We start from the raw sequence: 17,500 nt of genomic DNA on the forward strand, positions 1-17,500 counted from the left end.
CGCGGAGGAGAGAACACGCCCCCAGCGCCCACAGCGTCCCCTGCGGGAATGGAACCCAGGACCTTCTAGCTGTGAGGCGACAGCGCTACCGACTGCACCACCGTGCCCCCTTGGCCGTGGACACCTATCTGATTTTTTTTTTGTGCCAGGGACCCGGAAGAGAAGATTTGTGTAGATGAAAAATAAAAAAATCCAAACACTTTCTAGACACTCTCCAAAATAGCAGATATACAAGCTCGCAGCTTCGTCACTTCGTGGCGTGCTTGTACATCTGCTATTTTTGAATAGCCAACGTATACAATATGGATAAAGCGGTTAGAATGATTGTGATTGCTGTATTAACCATTTTGCTGTAACCCCCTGGTACCCTGAAGAAAAGAAGAAACCAGCACACTCATCTGCTCCAATGTAAATGTGTTGACAACGTTTCGAGCCAAGGCTCTTCATAGGGTCAAACGCTTGACCCGATGAAGAGCCTTGGCTCGAAACGTTGTCAATACATTTACATTGGAGCAGATGAGTGTGCGGGTTTCTTCTTTCTCTTCTTGTTACTTTCCAACCCAGCACCTTAACCCATTGAGACCGGGAACGCATCTGTGTCATTTTAAGATTTCCTTGGCTATTCAAAAATAGCAGATCTACAAGCTCATAGCGCTGCACCGAGTGCCGCGCTACGAGCTTGTAGATCTGCTATTTTTGAAAAATCGTGAAAAATATATTTAATATATTTTTTTCAAAAAACTTAGGATTTAGATTTTTTTAAAGATTTTTTAAGAATCTCCTCAGGTCTTAATGGGTTAACCAAGTGATATGCTTATTCTATTAGTTTTCATATGACCCTCTGGTACCCCCCATGGACCCCTGGGAGTCCCCGGACCCCACTTTGAAAACCAATGATGTAGGCAGAGTACCTTTTAGATAAAGCACTGCGTCTCCCATGTTAGAGCCAAACACTTGTACATAATACAGCAGTGGTTTTCAAACTTTCTCATGTCAAGGACCCCCGCGGGGGGACGCTCACATGCGCACGTGTGCACGTGTGCACACTCCTAGGAACCATCACGACCTCACACAATAGACATGTGCTCACGTGTGTGACCCTCCAAATGACATCTCGTACTCAGGATCAAGGGTCTTGTCATGTTGTCCTTCAGACCATTTATTAACAACTTGAACCCCAATGCCCTCTATTGTGGGGGGAGGGCATTTGTCACAAAAAGCCGATCTGCAAGCTCACAACGTGACGCAGTGTGAGCTTGTAGATCGGCTTTTTGTGGAGTCGAAGGAAACAAGAGCAGGCCAAGTCCAGTTTATTAAAGCTGCACTGCGTAACTTTCCTCTTCTACACCGGATTTGAACCTGGTTTTCTGCGCAAGTACTGAAATGTTTTACCATTGAGCTAATGGAGCCTGCCTGCTTGCTCAGGGGATACATTTAATCTTGACCGTTAGGTCAAAATTTGTGACACGATCTAAATGTCTCAATAGAAGAGCAGGGAGACAAAATACAACCACCCCGATTGTATAAGTTATTTTGTATTGACATACTCTATACATATTGGACAAAATAAAAATGTATTCATTAAAAAATTTACATAGTGCCGCTTTAAGTCTAGATAAGGTCTATTGGCTAAATATGTCTGAAAATCTACAGCCCAAAAAACTAGACATGAGGTCATTACACTCCAGCGGCCATGCAAATAATAAACAACACAAAAAATGGCACATCAAACTTTTATTTTGTTGATGCCTCCATTCGTACAGGTAGATGATTTTATTTGCGCCGGAAAACGCGACCTCCTTTCGAAAACTAAATGTTTTCCAAATGTCCCTTAATCGGCTCCGCGTGCATGTACTCATAACACAAACAACAGTTTAAATTAATGCCAGTTAATCGCACAAAAAGTGTGTACAGACTTATACAGTAGGCTATTGTATGTTAGACACAACTTCCATTCAGACATTATAGAATTCAAGGTGCTGTTTTGGTTTAAACAAAGGTTTTTTTTTTTGTTTGTTTAAAAGTTAAAGTTTGTCCAGTAACGGGTTTCTCCACATCTCTCCAGCTCTTAAGCAGAAAATACATTGAACCTTGAAGCACCGTTAAACTGAACTCCAGTCGAGTCTGGGAATGTACTGAATCACTCTCAGAGATGCGTCAACACATTTGATGTGCCAAATGCTAACTTTTTGCACCTTTACAAATGAAATCGACTCGACTCTTATGTAAATGCGCTCGTGACGGAATGCAGCAGCGCTGTGGGTCCACGAGGGCCGTGTTTTGGCTTGCTGATAAACATCGTGTTTTCGTGTCTCAGGGACCGGGCAGAAGTTTTGTTATTGTCAGATGGAAGAAGGTCTTTGCACTCGTGAGGAGCACGTTGCATAGGAAGAACCTTGGTAGGAAGAACAATGGAACCGTTACTGTACTCGCTGTTCGCTAGGAGGATCAGCGGGTCAAGGCAAGCGGCGAGTCTTTGTACCATTTTGTTTAGCAAAGAACGGCATGTAGGTAGAGAGAGAGAGAGCAGGAGAGAGAGAGAGAGAGAGATGTTGATAATAGAGCAGATGCCTTTGAATACGTTTTTTTTCTTTACTAAGTTGTCCTTACTTTTGCATCTATTATAAGTATTTTAACAGCAAAGGTACTTTTGTATTTATTCCTAAGCCAACTTTAATGTTTTACATAATATATTTTTTACGACGCCTTTGTTTACACATTTCTTTGTATACAAGCCCAAAGAAGCAACTATACTTTAGAAACAAGCCCAAAAAAACGCGAACCGCAACTGCCATTCTGTAAAGCGACTTTACAGAAAAAGAAGCCCAATGTCGCTATAAGCGGACATAGCAACACTGCTTTTGACCTATATGGGTCACATAGCTATAGCAACCATTTGACCTTCAAATCCAACCTTAACTCATTGAGTGCCAATGACGTCGCAGACGTCACGTTTTTCATAAGCCCAGAGTGCCAATGACGTCTGAGACGTCATGAAAAAAAAAAAAAAAAAAAAATCTTTTTTTTTTTTTTTTTTTTTTTTTTTGAAAAAAAAGGTTCAGAACCCAAGATATGATGATTTGAAGATTTGCTGCTCCATTCACTTCTTGTTTAACTTTTTACTGAAAAAGGCTGTATCTCGGCTCCTAAGCACTTTTTTTTTACAATGTATTTTTGGCCTTGGCACAGGGGTGATATAGCCAGAAATATTTTTGGCACTGAATGAGTTAAGAGATGGCTTAAACCAAACCAAACTTGTAATTATCAGCTCTTTTTGTCACTGTTGTCATTTCTCTTATTTTACTATAATTGTTCTGACTCCTTTGATATGTATACTTGGCTTGTACTGTATTGATATGTCTGTTTTTGTATTGGATTAGTTATATCACCACTTTTAACAGCCTGCTCATTTGCTTTTGGCTAACTCTGGCTCATTTACATGTTGATTAATGTGCTCTGTCATTTTGTCGACTAAAACGATGACGAAAAATGTTCGTCGACTACCTTTTTTTCAAGGACGAAAACGAAATAAAAACTAAGCTATGATGACTAAAACTAAGACTAAATATATTGACAATTTGTCAACAAATAAGAACTAGACTAAAAGACATGTCATCTTATGTTTGGTTGCTCTCTGAAAATAGTAGATCTAAAAGCTCACAACACGTCGTGCTGCGGCGCGTTGTGAGCTTGTATATCGGCTATTTTCAGCATGCAACCAAGTATAAAATCAGCCATATACAGTACGACGCCATCAAGGCCTGCAACAAAAACAAAATTGTCGACAAAATCAACTGTAGATTTTGTAGACTACAATCTTAGTCGACTAAAAGTAGACAAAAACTAAAACATTTCAGATTACTAAAATATGACTAAAACTAAATGATATTTTATTCAAAAGACTATGACTAAAACTAAAAATGTGTTGTCAAAATTAACACTGGTCCCTGGTAAGTAAGTAAGTAAGTAAGTAAGTAAGTAAGTAAGTAAAAATTGCTCAAGCACCGTTGGTTCCCAAGGCTACTTTCTTGCATTGAAAGTGGCTAAGAAAAGATTCATGTTTGTTGTGTTTATTCAGAGTGGCTGTGATGAACATCAGTTTGCCAGCCTAGTCTTACCGTCTCTCTCTATTGTCGATGAATCGATGCCAGACAGCCTCCTAGCTGCTTTTCATAGTTCAAACAACATAACGGTATTCAGGAGGACATTCGTGACTTGATTTGATGTTGTGACGACAAAAAAATCCTCAGAACAATAGTAGAATTTGAGGCATAGACATTGTGAGGACATTTTGTCAAGGTCCTCACAAGAGAAAGGGTTGTTTTTATGGTGGATTCTTTTTTGGGAGTTGGGCTTACAATTAGAGAAAGAATAAGGTTTGGGTTAGGATTAGGTATTTAGAACAGTGGTTTCTCAAACTTTTTTATGTCGAGGACCCCTAAATGAATGTGTATTTGGCCGCCCACCTGAAAATATTTTGTGCCAAGGACCCCCATACAAGATTTGTCGTGTTAAAAAATGTCAAAAATATAAAATAAATAAATTTATATAAATAATAATAAATACATATTTCTTTTTAAATAGCTGATGTAGGTTGTATAGGGCCCTGGGGGGGTCCCTGGACGCCACTTTGAGAACCCCATGCATTAGACCACGGACCACCATAACTCTGAGAGAGTGTACAAATGGAACGGCTCCATTTGGTTCCCATCGCCGTCCTGAAATGTTGATGTCCTCACAAGTATAGTAACACAAACGTGTGTGTGTGGCTGATGTTGTGTCCCTGTGGTTTGACTGATGGTCTCATCGGGGGGGCATAGCGTATGTCTACACCAGACGCAGCCATGAGATGAGACGAGATGCTACCGTTTCAACCGTTTCAACGTAGTGAAAATAGCCGATCTACAAGCTCACGTTGTGAGCTTGTAGATCGGCTATTTTCACAATTTTTGTGCGACACTCTTGTACGACGGAGGGTATTGATTTACAACGAAGCATAAAAAAAGTTGACACGTGGAGATGCGAGGTTTTTCCCCCCGACAGCGACGAAATGACACGAGATGCTGATGAAAGTGGAGCGTCTTGGGTAGCCGGCGTCACCAGAGGAGACTGCTTTCAATTTGTTCTTTTTTTTAACGTTTTTTTTTCTGCGTTTCTGCTTTACCGGCGACAGAGAGAGAGAGAGATTTTCTTTTTGATTTATTTTTACAAAAACCTTTTATTTAAAAACTATTTAAATAAATCCACAAACCAAGTCAATACTTTACATTTTTATACAATAACTTCAACCCCTTTTTGTCGCTGAGGATATTGCAAGTGGGCCCCACAGGTTGAAAGAAAATGATTTAAAGCAGTGCCTCCCAAACTTTGTAGCTCGAGACCCAAAAGGGAAATTGCCCCCCCAAACTAGTGAAAATAATAGATCTACAAGCTCACAGCAGTCTTGTAAGCTTGTAGATCTACTATTTCACCGCTTCTCAAAAAGTTGTGAAACACACTTTATTTTGTATTTATTTTTTCAGAACATTTTTGACGTGTGTTTTTGAAGGACTAGGCACTCGCGACCCATACAAAAAAAATTTCTGCGACCCACAAATGGGTCCCGACCCAGTGTTTGGGAAACGCTGATTTATAGAACAAAAGGCGTAAAATCCTGGATCATTTATTGCGTATGTGCTGCACTCAGCTGTCCTCATACCATACTCCTTACTGCTGCTGCTGCTGCTGCTGCACCAACAGCCTGTTGTGTTGTGTGTATTAGGAAGGTACTTAAGAAAAGCAATAGATGGTTATTGACCATATAGTTAACTGCTCTGTTGTGCGTGACTCCTTTCTTTCAACCCCCCGCTCTGACTATCCCAGAGGGACCCTGTTAATTTACCCTTAATTGACCCTCTTTGCAGTAAGTGCACCTCTAATGCCACCCATATACGCATGGAACCTCCGTTACGCTCCCGTGTCGATGAACTAGAGGCTAAAAAGGGAGTAGCACAAAGAAAGATAACGAAGACAACGGGTATTGCCGAACTGGGTGGGGCATGCATTTCCAACTTTGTTCCCGACTTGCATCGTTCCCCAGTGTAGTACCATTAAATAAATAAATAGCGACACATTTGAGTGGGCCATCGCAGACTGTATACAGCAGTGGTTCTCAAACCTTTTCATGTCAAGGACCCCCAAAATGATATGTATCTGGCCGCGAACCCCCATCTCAAATATTTTGTTCCAGGGACCCCCCAGAAGCAAAGATTTGAGTTACAAATGTTCGCTTGAAAATATATATATATTCAAAGGTTTGCACAAATGTTCAAGATTTTTCAAAAATAGCAGATATACAAGCTCATAGCGCGGCACTCGGTGCCGCGGCAGTGGATCAGGGGTAGAGTGGCCAGTAGAGCGGCCGGATGGTAACCGCGAGGTTCCCAGTTCGATCCCGGGTTCCCCCGAGAGTTAGAGTCGAAGTGTCCTTGAGCAAGACGCTGAACCCCTAATTTCTCCCGATGAGCAGGTTGGTGCCTTGCATGGTTTCCTCCGCCATCGGTGTGTGAATGTGTGTGTGAATGGGTGAATGTAATGCACAATCTATGTGAAGCGCTTCGGATAAATGCGCTATATAAATGCACCATTTACCATTTGCATTCTTTTATTAAGCTATTAAATTAATCTGATTGATGATTGATTTAGATTCAGTGAATCAATTCGAATCTTTAAATCTTCGGTGCTGATTTCCTGTTTACTCCACAAGAATGTTTCTGACATGCACAGTTTGATCAGAATATAAGCTACTTCTGCACTTAACTTATTATTACCGTGCATGGACAAAAAGATGAGTCTCAAGATGAACACATCAAAACACATCTCCCAATGTCTGAAGGGGGAGCTCGCCCTGCCAAAAAGCTACAGAAATTATAGTCCTTAACCAACCATGATAGTAAGCACAATAATGGGTCAAATTTCCCTTTCCCTTGCCTATGAGTCATGACACATTCTGTTGATACAAATTATAACTTTGAGTCAAAAGAGAGTAAGTTATCAGTTATTGTGAACGACGCTGATGACACCTTTTCACATTGGCTGCTTTCTGCAAGCAACAATTGCGCTCTGAAAACGTTGCCATATTTTGCCATATTTTGCGAGATAAATAAGCAACCAGGTCAAAGAAAGCAAGCCCAAAAGAAGCAACTAACACATGAGCACTTTAAACCTATATTCGGCTATTTGAAAATGGACGATATACAAGCTCACAACGCGTCGCGATGCGAAATATTTTTGAAACATTTTAACAACACAAGTTCTGGTACGGGGGTCCCTGGCACAACATGTTTTCAGATGGGGGGGGGGGGGGGGGTCCGTGGACAAATACATAATAATTTGGCGGTCCTTGACATTAGGTAGCAAGCCCAAATTAGCGACTTCACTTTAGAAACAAGCCCAAAAAAACGTAAACCCCTAACTACCAATATTGACAAGCGTCTTTACAGAAATTCATGCCCATAGTCGCTTATAATAAGCAGACATGGCAACACTGGACGTCAGTCCAATATTTCCACTTGGGTGTAATGAGCAACAGAGCCTCTAGGGGCCGCTTGCAGCTGAGTTTACAATCTATTTTTATGTGTGTGTTTTAAATTGCCTTCCATCTCCACCTCTGCCGTACTTTCTAGGTGTAATATACAAGATTAGACTAATAACATGAATCTCCCACGCAATTTTATTTGTATAGCACATTTCAACAGCAAGGCCATTCAGTGTGCTTTACACAATACATTAAGCAAAGGAAACGGATTAAAAAGGACTTAAGAATTGAGTAGAAAAAAGAAAAGAAGGTAAACACTAGTCTCCTTAATATGAAACACCTGTTCGGGACACGGCGCATAAAACACAATATGAAAGTACATTTGAATACAGTAAGAACAAAATAAGTCACAATAAAACAGAACATACTGTAAGAGAAAAATGGTGTGCATGTGTGTGCGTGTGCGTGTGTGTGTGTGTGTGTGTGTGTGCGTGCGTAGTGTGTAGTAGAGGATTGCAGGAGCTGGAAACCTGCAACCAAACACTTGCATTTTCCTGCGTGGTTGTCAAGACAACAGAACATTAGCCGACCGCACCCCCCGTCCCTCAACACACACGCACGCACACACACACACGCACACAGGGTGAGAGAGGCTGGTCTGCCATCAGCAGCAAGACCCTGTATTGTGTGTGTGTGTGTGTGTGTGTGTGTGTGTGTGTGTGTGTGTGTGTGTGTGTGTGTGTGTGTGTGTGTGTGTGTGTGTGTGTGTGTGTGTGTGTGTGTGTGTGTGTGTGTGTGTGTGTGTGTGTGTGTGTGTGTGTGTGTGTGTGTGTGTGTGACAGAATGAATTACCTGCATTAACCGTATTAAACACTGTAATCCTATTGAAAAACATCCTTTAGTTTTTTCCTGATTGGCTCAGCAGCAGATCTGAACTTCCAGCTCCAATATTATCTGATTGTTTGTTTGTTTGTTTGACATTGGTGTCCCCTGTCCTGGATTTAAATTTTCTTTGGCTATTTGATAATAGCCGATGTACAAGCTCACAACGCGCTGCGATGCGACGCGTTGTGAGCTTGTAGATCTGCTATTTTCCGGGAAAAAAATTATACATTTGAAAACTGTGAAATGGGCCTTTCTGCATAATAAAATACTTTTACTTTTGTAAGTAGATTTTCATTTCAATACCTTAAGTAAATTTTGAATTCTGGACTTTTACTTGTAACAGAGTATTTCTACATTGCAGTATTGATACTTTTATTTAAGTAAAACGATGTGAGTACTTTTACCACCACTGGCAAAAAGCAAGAAAAACAAGCAATTTCGACATCAGACCAAGTTACTACATCAGCAAGGAAAGCACAGATGAGGCAATTATGACATTAGAGGCACAGTGTTATGCTATGAGGCTTTCACTAATTTTGCACTTTTTGCATCTTACATCAAAGTCACATTCACAGTAATTGGGCTGAAAGTAAACATTCCCATCCTGCCACAGTCTGTGATTATTAATGTTTCAAAACATGTTTTTTTTTAACACAGTTGATTGTGAAGCGCTAACCTGCGATGCATTTTGTGTTCAATAAAGGACCTTAGATGTAAAACCACTTGTACCCTAGCACGGTGGTTCTCAACCTGTGGGCCCCTAGATGTCAATTTAAGACCTTTTTAACACATTCCATGCCAGAGGTTAATCTCATAATGTACTCACCAGTGCCAACGTTTTATTGTTGTTTTTTTGTTTTTTTCACGTCGCCATAGACTTTGTTAAAATCCTTAAGATTGAGCTCTGCACTGTTTGTAAACATCGCCCAGATCTCCCTGCGTCTACCAGAAAAAAACACGTGTCAAACGGACCTCCATTGTTGTAGTTAGAACGGTTTAGGTTAAACAGTGATATGCGAGGAGAAAAAACTACAAGGAGAGTTTCAGTGTGCGCTTTAGAATGGGGGCCGACGGGATCGGCAAAACGTGATCCAAAATAATTCAGCTTCCGGTGGTGTTACAATGAAATGTGCCTTACTAAAAAAAATTTTTTTAAATGAAAAAAAAACACTACGCGTAGATCTACGCGATTGGCACGTGGCGGCTTTAAATAGGTTCGCGTAGATCTACGCGATTGGCACTCAATGTGTTAATTCCAAAAGAGGAGAAAAAAATACATGAAAAAAGTATTACTGCATCAAAACTAATCAACATACTATACTATAAAAAACAAATTGTCAAATAATATAAGAAAGCTAATCTAAAAATAGCCAATCTACAAGCTCACAACGCCTCGTGTTGAGCTTGTAGATTGGCTATTTTCACAATATTTATCTGTGGAACCGAGTCAAACCAAATGTAATCCCTTAATAACTCCTACAATTCCAAGTGCTTGTCAGGGTGGGGGGTCCCCAGTTCAAATAGGATTATTTTTGGCGGGTCACGGCCTGAAAAACTGCCCTAGCACACCGGTGGGATCTGGGGAAAATATAGAAAAAATATGGAAAAACTAAATTTTGGACACATTTTAACAACATTAGTCTTGTATTGCAGTCTCTGGCAAAATAATAATAATTATTATTATTCAAATGGGGGTCTGTGTGGCCAAATACATATTCATTTTGGGGGTCCTTGACATGAAAAAGGTTTGAGAACCACTGCCCCATAGCATCTCTGTTCTGGGCATTTCAGTGGTCAACCTTCCAGCTGACATCTCCTCAGTGTGAACATGCAGAGATCATTCCTGTGTCCCAGCCTGCAGCATAACTAATGTCCATTAACCCGTTCCATCTGGGACCGCATCTGTGTCATTTTAAGATTTCTTTGGCTATTAAAAAAATAGCAGATCTACAAGCTCATAGCGCGGCACTCGGTGCCGCGCTATGAGCTTGTAGATCTGCTATTTTTGAAAAATCTTGAAAATGTGTGCAATGTTTTATTAAACTTATGTTGCAATATCAGCGGTTCTCAAACGTTTTCATGTCAAGGACCGCCCAAAATGATATGCATTTGGCTGCGGACCCCCATCTCAAAATATTTTGTTCCAGGGACCCCCAGAAGCAAAGATTTGAGTTAAAAATGTTCGCTTTGAAAAAAAAATTCACAAATCTTCACGATTTTTCAAAAATAGTAGATCGACAAGCTCTCTGTGCCGCACTACGAGCTTGTAGATCTACTATTTTTGAATAGCCAAAAGTATAGAATAACGTTTATAGCTCAAATCTAAAATGACTCGGATGCGTTCCCGGATTGAAAGGGTTAAGGCTCCATTTCTAGGAAAAATCACACAAAAAAAGCCCCTGCCTCCGATATAGCACTCGCTGTGTGGGGTTGAATTGATGCAGTCTGTTAGGCTGCCCTGGTGAACATGATCCCGCATTGAAATGTCCTCTTTCTGTGTCTCTCTCTCTCTCTCTCTCTCTCTCTCTCACACACAGAGTCTGGGAACCACAGGCAGATACGATACGAGAAAAAAGTGAGTTAACCACATCTCTCTCTCATTCACTCACTCACTCACTCATTCACTCACTCACTCACTCACTCACTCACTCACACACACACACACACTCACTCACTCACTCACTCACTCACTCACTCACTCACTCACTCACTCACTCACTCACTCACTCACTCACTCACTCACTCACTCACTCTCTCACTCTCTCACACGCGCACACACACACACACACACACACACACACACACATCCAATTCTTCAGGTTACAGCAGGACAATTCCACAGGAATGCTTCGTGTCTTTGCGCTTCTGATGATGATAATGATGATGTTGTTGTTTGTGAGATTGTGTTGTGGTGTGTGTGTGTGGGCCAACTGTCCCCCTAACACAAATGAGCGTCGCGCCTGTCACAGACATGCGCAGAGCAAGTTCTGTCAGGGAACTCAGTGCAGTGAGGATGGCCTACTATTGGACCACATCAGCTCCACGTACACATCCACTCATCCACTCACACTCATTTCATTCTCAGACCGCTCTATTTAAGCTGGAAGTCTGCGCTTCTCATCCTGCTTGCTTTAGCTGCACACTGCTGCTGTGCTGCTGCTCATTCATTCAGTACTGTGCTAAATTGCTGCTCACCCTCCACCACCCCATGCTACCACCTGTTGTTTTTGGATCTGCTGTTTATGTACTGGGGATTCTGAGTCCCTATGGTTGGGCAATGCGCTTTATCAGAGTACCTAAAAGCAGATCCAATTCATCGCCAAACCATAAATAAATATATTGCTCATTTTATATTCAATAAATATATCTTATCCTTCATGATTTGTCTTTTTCTATTTATGAGTTGTCCTGACAGAAGTATAGTACCATTTGAGAGATACACATTGCGAGGACAGCTTTCCCTGGTCCTCGCAAGAGCAATGGTTGTTTTTATGGTGAAAAAGGAAAAAAATAAGGAAAGGATTCAGGTTAGGATTAGGCATTTAGAGGATAAATTAAGGGGTGGGACTGTAGTTTTTGCCTAATTTACACCGAAAAATGCGTTAAAAAAAATTGCGTAAAATGAAACCAAATGGACCCTTACGGGTCCATTTGGTTTCATTTTACGCTCTCAAGAGTTAAATTATTGTTAAACATCTGCATTACTTAATTAAAGAATTGTTATTTTTGATCGACCTTTGCCTGTTATCTCTCCTAATGGTACCAACATCAATACAGCATGGAATTGTGGACAAAATCATATCCAACGATAACAAAATGTAAAAAATGTTGGTTCTGAGAGGCTAAATCTCATCAAACGGTGGCTCAAATGCCGAATAAATAATGGACCTTGATATGAAAACATCAACCGTAGGGGGGTCATGGTGGATGCTACGTAATCATTTGTCCGATGTTCTTTACATAATATACGTAGCGTCCTTCTGTAGCACTTAACTTTCAAAGGACTGTATCCTTCGCTCAGTGTGCAACAACCAAAGTGTTCAGCACTTTGGTTGGACCTTGGTCGTTGAAAATGTGCTATTATAAATAAACTTTGATTTGAATAATAGAGTAGGGTGATGAGTATACAAGTGACTTCTACAGTCTGACCTTCAGCGGGAAGCTGATGGTGTTACTTTTCCAAACGTCGTGGCTGATGTTGCTATGCCAATTATTGCTTATATCTCTTTTGTGGAGCTGCCATCTTCACTCACAAAGGACCCGAGGTATTTAAAGTGCTTAAAGTTTTTTTTTTACTTAACTCTCTCAGTGCCAATGAAATAAAAAAATATGTTCATACTGTGCCAGCAATTTTTATTTTATTTTTTTAAGTAAAAGAAAAGTGCTCAGGAGCCGAGATACAGCCTTTTTCAGTAATAAGTTAAACAAGAAGTGATTGGAGCAGCAAATCTTTGGATCACGATATCTTGGGTTCTGAACATTCTTTCCCAAAAAATAAAAATGTGTATATATATATATATATATATATATATATATATATATATATATATATATATACACTGCTCAAAAAAATAAAGGGAACACTTTGATCCCTTAATTCTTTTGAGTTTTTTCATGAACTGTGTACATACTGCTAACGAAAAAACTCAAAAGAATTAAGGGATCAAAGTGTTCCCTTTATTTTTTTGAGCAATATATATATATATATTTTTTTACTCGTTCTTGGCACTGATATTCAGAAAAAACTCGGGATAACTCGTGTCTTGGCACTGAGAGAGTTAAGTGAGTGCCAGAGGTTTTTTAAAACAGGGTACAGCCAGTGCCAGCGTTTTTAACAATTTTTCTACCCTTTTCAAGTAGTCACAAAACATTTTCCGTGATCACCGTCCTCACGGTGATTTCCTCATTACACACACAGGGGTCTCGTAGAATCGGAAAAACTAAACATTCGGTAATCCGTTCCATAGTTGCAGCCAGTTGAAAATAGTCAAAAATATATAGTAAAAAAGAAAAGTACACAGGAGCCGAGATACAGGCTTTTAAAGTAATAAGTTAACCAGGAAGTGGATAGGAGTCTAAATCTTCGAAAAATGATATCTCCTGGTGCTGTGAAGGAAAACATTGTTTTTGTTATTATTATTTTTATATTTTTTTTTTCAAAAACGGCTCTAGCCGTTTTTGGCACTCAATGGTTGGATTATGAAAAACGTCCAGGGCCGTTTTTGGCACTAGTACAAGTATCAATACCATCATGTAGAAATACTCTGTTACAAGCAAAAGTCCAGTGTTCCAAATTTTACTTGAGTAAAAGTACAGAAGTATTGGCATCAAATGTACTTAAAGTACCAAAAGTAAAATGCAGAATGTCCCATTTCACAATGTTCAAAATGTATACAAAATCTTTAGGAAATAGCCGATCTACAAGTTCACTATGTGTCGCATCGCGACGCATTGTGAGCTTGCAGATCTGCTATTTTCAAATGGCCGAAATATATGTACGGCTGAAGTGTTTAGTGTGTTTCGTAATAATAATCCAAATCTAGAAACTAACTATACCGTAGTAACTAAAGTTGTCAAATAACTGTAGAGGATTAAAAGTACAATATTTTTCTCTGAGATGTAGTGGAGTGGAAGTAAAAGTATTGAATATTGCAAATACTCCAGTAAAGTAAAAAATACCTCCAAATTGTACTTAAGTACAGCACTCAAGTAAATGTACTTAGTTACTTTACACCACTGCCCATAACTATGCAGTAGGTGTATTATTTGAATAGATGATGAACATTTTTCAGAAAAGTCTAACGTTTGCTTGGCTGTAATGTAATGCGTGACTGAGGCCTAGGCTACACGTATATGGATCTTTTACTAAACGGATATTTTAGTCCTTAGTTTTTAAAAATAATCCCTGGCCACATGACAAAGATAAAAAAAAAACCTGTCCACACGTAGACGCAGAAACGCATTGATCAGCTGCAAGTTTCAAATTTATATCAGATTTTATATTTACATTTATTTTATATATGAGGGGTGAAATACATATATACATATTTTAATCACATGTTAAGGCCCAATACTGCAATAGCTGCATTATTTTAATAGCATAGGTGAACAGCATACGTGAACATAAACGAAAACAACATTATTAGGGTACAGCTGCAGCGCATACAGTAGCCATGGTTCACATGACGCTTGTATACAAGCATCATGGTGCCGAGTCCCTGGTTTATAGTGGTGTTAATTTTTTTTTACATTGCCAACTCTCACATGTGCATAAACGTTTAGATTTCAAATATAAAGTGCTTACCCCCGAGCCACGGATGTAACAAGGCGATCCGGACCGCGATAAGTACCCGTATCTCCCGTATTGTTCAATAAAAAGCATTTTAATCCCATCGCCAGCCATTTTCTTTTTTCTTTTCTTTTTTTTTTGTAATGTATCAGAGTGCAACACACCTCCCAACCATTAGTGTCGCATGGTTGAAAGCATCGGAGAAAATTTGGAGAAAATGGCCGGCGATCGGATTAAAATGCTTTTTATTGAACAATACGGGAGATACGGGACTTATCGCGGTCCGGATTGCCTTGTAACGTCCGTGGCTCAGGAGTAAGCACTTTATATTTGAAATCTGAACGTTTATGTACATGTGAGAGTTGGCAATGTAAAAAAATCGAACACCACTATAAAGCAGGGAATCTAAGCACCATGACTGTCATGGTATGACAGTCATGTTTCAGGGCTACGCAAACAGATGAGTTTTACTTCATCAATTCATTACATCGTCCCAAAACTCCCCGCCCCACGCACCTTTTGAGCGGGCCACCCGCGGCCGCTCCATGGTCGCTGGATTTTAACCCGGGGCGATTGTGTTTTAGGACGACAGACCCCACATTCAACCCGTGTGCGCGGCGCGCCGTGTGCGCTACTCGGCACTCGGCGCAGAGAAAGAGGGTTTTCGTCACACAGTGAATGAGCTACATTTCCCACCACTGTCTTATTATTAATTATGACATTATTTTGCCATAAATGAGCGTGCCTTGTTTCATAGACTGTAAGTGTTGCTCTCTCTCTCTCTTCATGTATTATTATAATGACCATGAGCGGTCCGGTGTTTATGTATTATTATATTATTTATTATTATAATGACCATGTGCAAATGCGCGATGACGTCATCGTTTCTCAAAATCTCCGGATTACATGTCCACACAGATCCACTGAAACGCATGTTTTGGAAAACCTTCACTTATTTATCCGTTTACAAAAATATCCGTTTTAGCGGCCAAAAACACTGTTTGCGTGTGGCTGAAAGGCCCAAACGCACACAAAAATTTGCGTTTAGAAAAAGATCCATGTACGTGTAGCCTAGGCCTCAGTCACTACTATCGTTTGTATCTGATTGCACTAAAATTAGTCAATCACTGAATTCAGCTGTGTGTTCAGTGTTCAGTAATGGCCGCTGAACTCAATAACAGACCGCTGTCTAATCAAAGACTCTTGAGCACCTGGCTCATATCAATCTGCGTATCAATCTGTGTCAATCTGCGTTGATTGATTGACCTGTAATTTACAGCTAATACTTAGTTACTTTACTCCACTGAAATTACCCTCCTAAAATGTTGATATACTCACAAGTATAGTAACATACAAACAAACCTCTGTGGTTGGGCGTTAGATTGTGTCGTGTTTAGCAGGTGTGTAAGTTCTGCTGTCTGCTACATTTTCGCCTGCACCCAGGAAAAAAGTTCCTGCGCTTGCTTTGATGTGCGGCCGTGTTCATCTCCGTCTCCCAGGCGTTTTTGAAGACTCAGTTCTGGGGTTCTTTTGAAAAAGTGAAACATCCCGCTGAGGCGTTCCCGCCTGGGAGATGTTCTCTCTATCTCGTCTCTGAAGCCGACTGACGGAATGGGAATACATTTTTTTGAGGGGCCAGCCGAGAGAGATGGAGGATTCAGTGTTATGAGCCTAGTTTATACTTGGTTTGCACAGCAGTGTTCCGCGCCGAAGGTAGCCGACCTACAAGCTTGGTGTCTGCAGGAATATTAATTCATTAAAACTGGGAAAGCATCTGTGTCACTTTAGATTTGAACCACTTTAACCATTATTTTATACTTTGGCTATTTTCGAAAAATCGTTAAAATGTGTGCAAATCTTTTAATATATTTTTAAGCAAACATTTTTAACTCAAATCTTTGCTTCTGGGGGGTCCGTGGAACTAAATATTTTGAGATGGGGGTCCGCGGCCAAATACAGTGTGGGGGTCCTGGACATGAAAAGGTTTTTAGTCACTGATATAGCAACATAAGTTTTTCAGAAAACTGTTAGAATTTAGAAGATATTTGTAGAATCGGCCTCAGGTCTTAATGGGTTAAATCAATTTTTTTATAGAGCGACCATAGAGTTCATTTTACGTTATGGGAATTGATTCTCAACCTGTAGGCCGTGAGGGTATTGCAAGTGGTCCCCTAAAAATTACATAGTATATATTTTACTAATTAAGACCTGAGGCCGATTCTACAAATGCCTTCTAAACTAGTAGTTCTTTCACGATTTTTCAAAATTGCAAAGAAATAGCACCTGTACAAGCTCTCAGCGCAGCACGAAGTGAGTTAAACCGTGGGTTAAACCTTGAAAATTTTGTTTTCATAGTGATACCAATAAATATGAACTTAAAGGTAGAGTAAGTGATATTTTTTGGTTAAAACAAAAGCTTTTTGTGTTAAAAGGTTGAAGCACGATATTGTGATAGTAATCATTGCTATAGAGTGTTTGTTCAGTATCAGGGGTCTCCATGTCTCTCCAGCTCTTTGATAAACAGGAGGAAAAAAATCAGGTAGGTGACAAACTTTCAGCCAATCAGGAGAGAGTACCCATTTATCAGCTTAATTTTTATAGTGTTCCAGTTCCAATTTCAGTTGTTACAATTTCAGTTGTTCAAGCTCACAATGCGCCGCATGGCGATGCATTGTGAGCTTGTAGATCGGCTATTTTCAAATGGCCGAAATGTATGTAGGGCTGAAGTGGTTAATGTTGTGTAGTGTTTTGTAATAATAATCAAAATCTACAAAGTAACTAAAGAAAAACTTTTCAAGTCATTGTAGTGG

The 17,500-nt window shown here is 40.0% G+C and overlaps 1 protein-coding gene across 3 annotated transcripts in view; it reads left to right on the plus strand.

The window, feature by feature from the left end:
- Positions 1–17,500, plus strand: part of ankfn1a (ankyrin repeat and fibronectin type III domain containing 1a) — a 235,871-nt gene that overhangs the window by 68,892 nt on the left and 149,479 nt on the right. For all 3 annotated transcript variants that reach the window (XM_080454570.1, XM_080454571.1, XM_080454572.1), the window contains exon 6: positions 10,939–10,976. In XM_080454570.1, the coding sequence (XP_080310696.1) occupies positions 10,939–10,976 (38 nt within the window). The remainder of the gene's footprint in view (positions 1–10,938; positions 10,977–17,500) is intronic.

Source organism: Gymnoscopelus braueri (genome assembly GCF_963280865.1).
Source record: "Gymnoscopelus braueri genome assembly, chromosome: 17".
Classification (NCBI taxonomy): Eukaryota; Metazoa; Chordata; class Actinopteri; order Myctophiformes; family Myctophidae; genus Gymnoscopelus; species Gymnoscopelus braueri.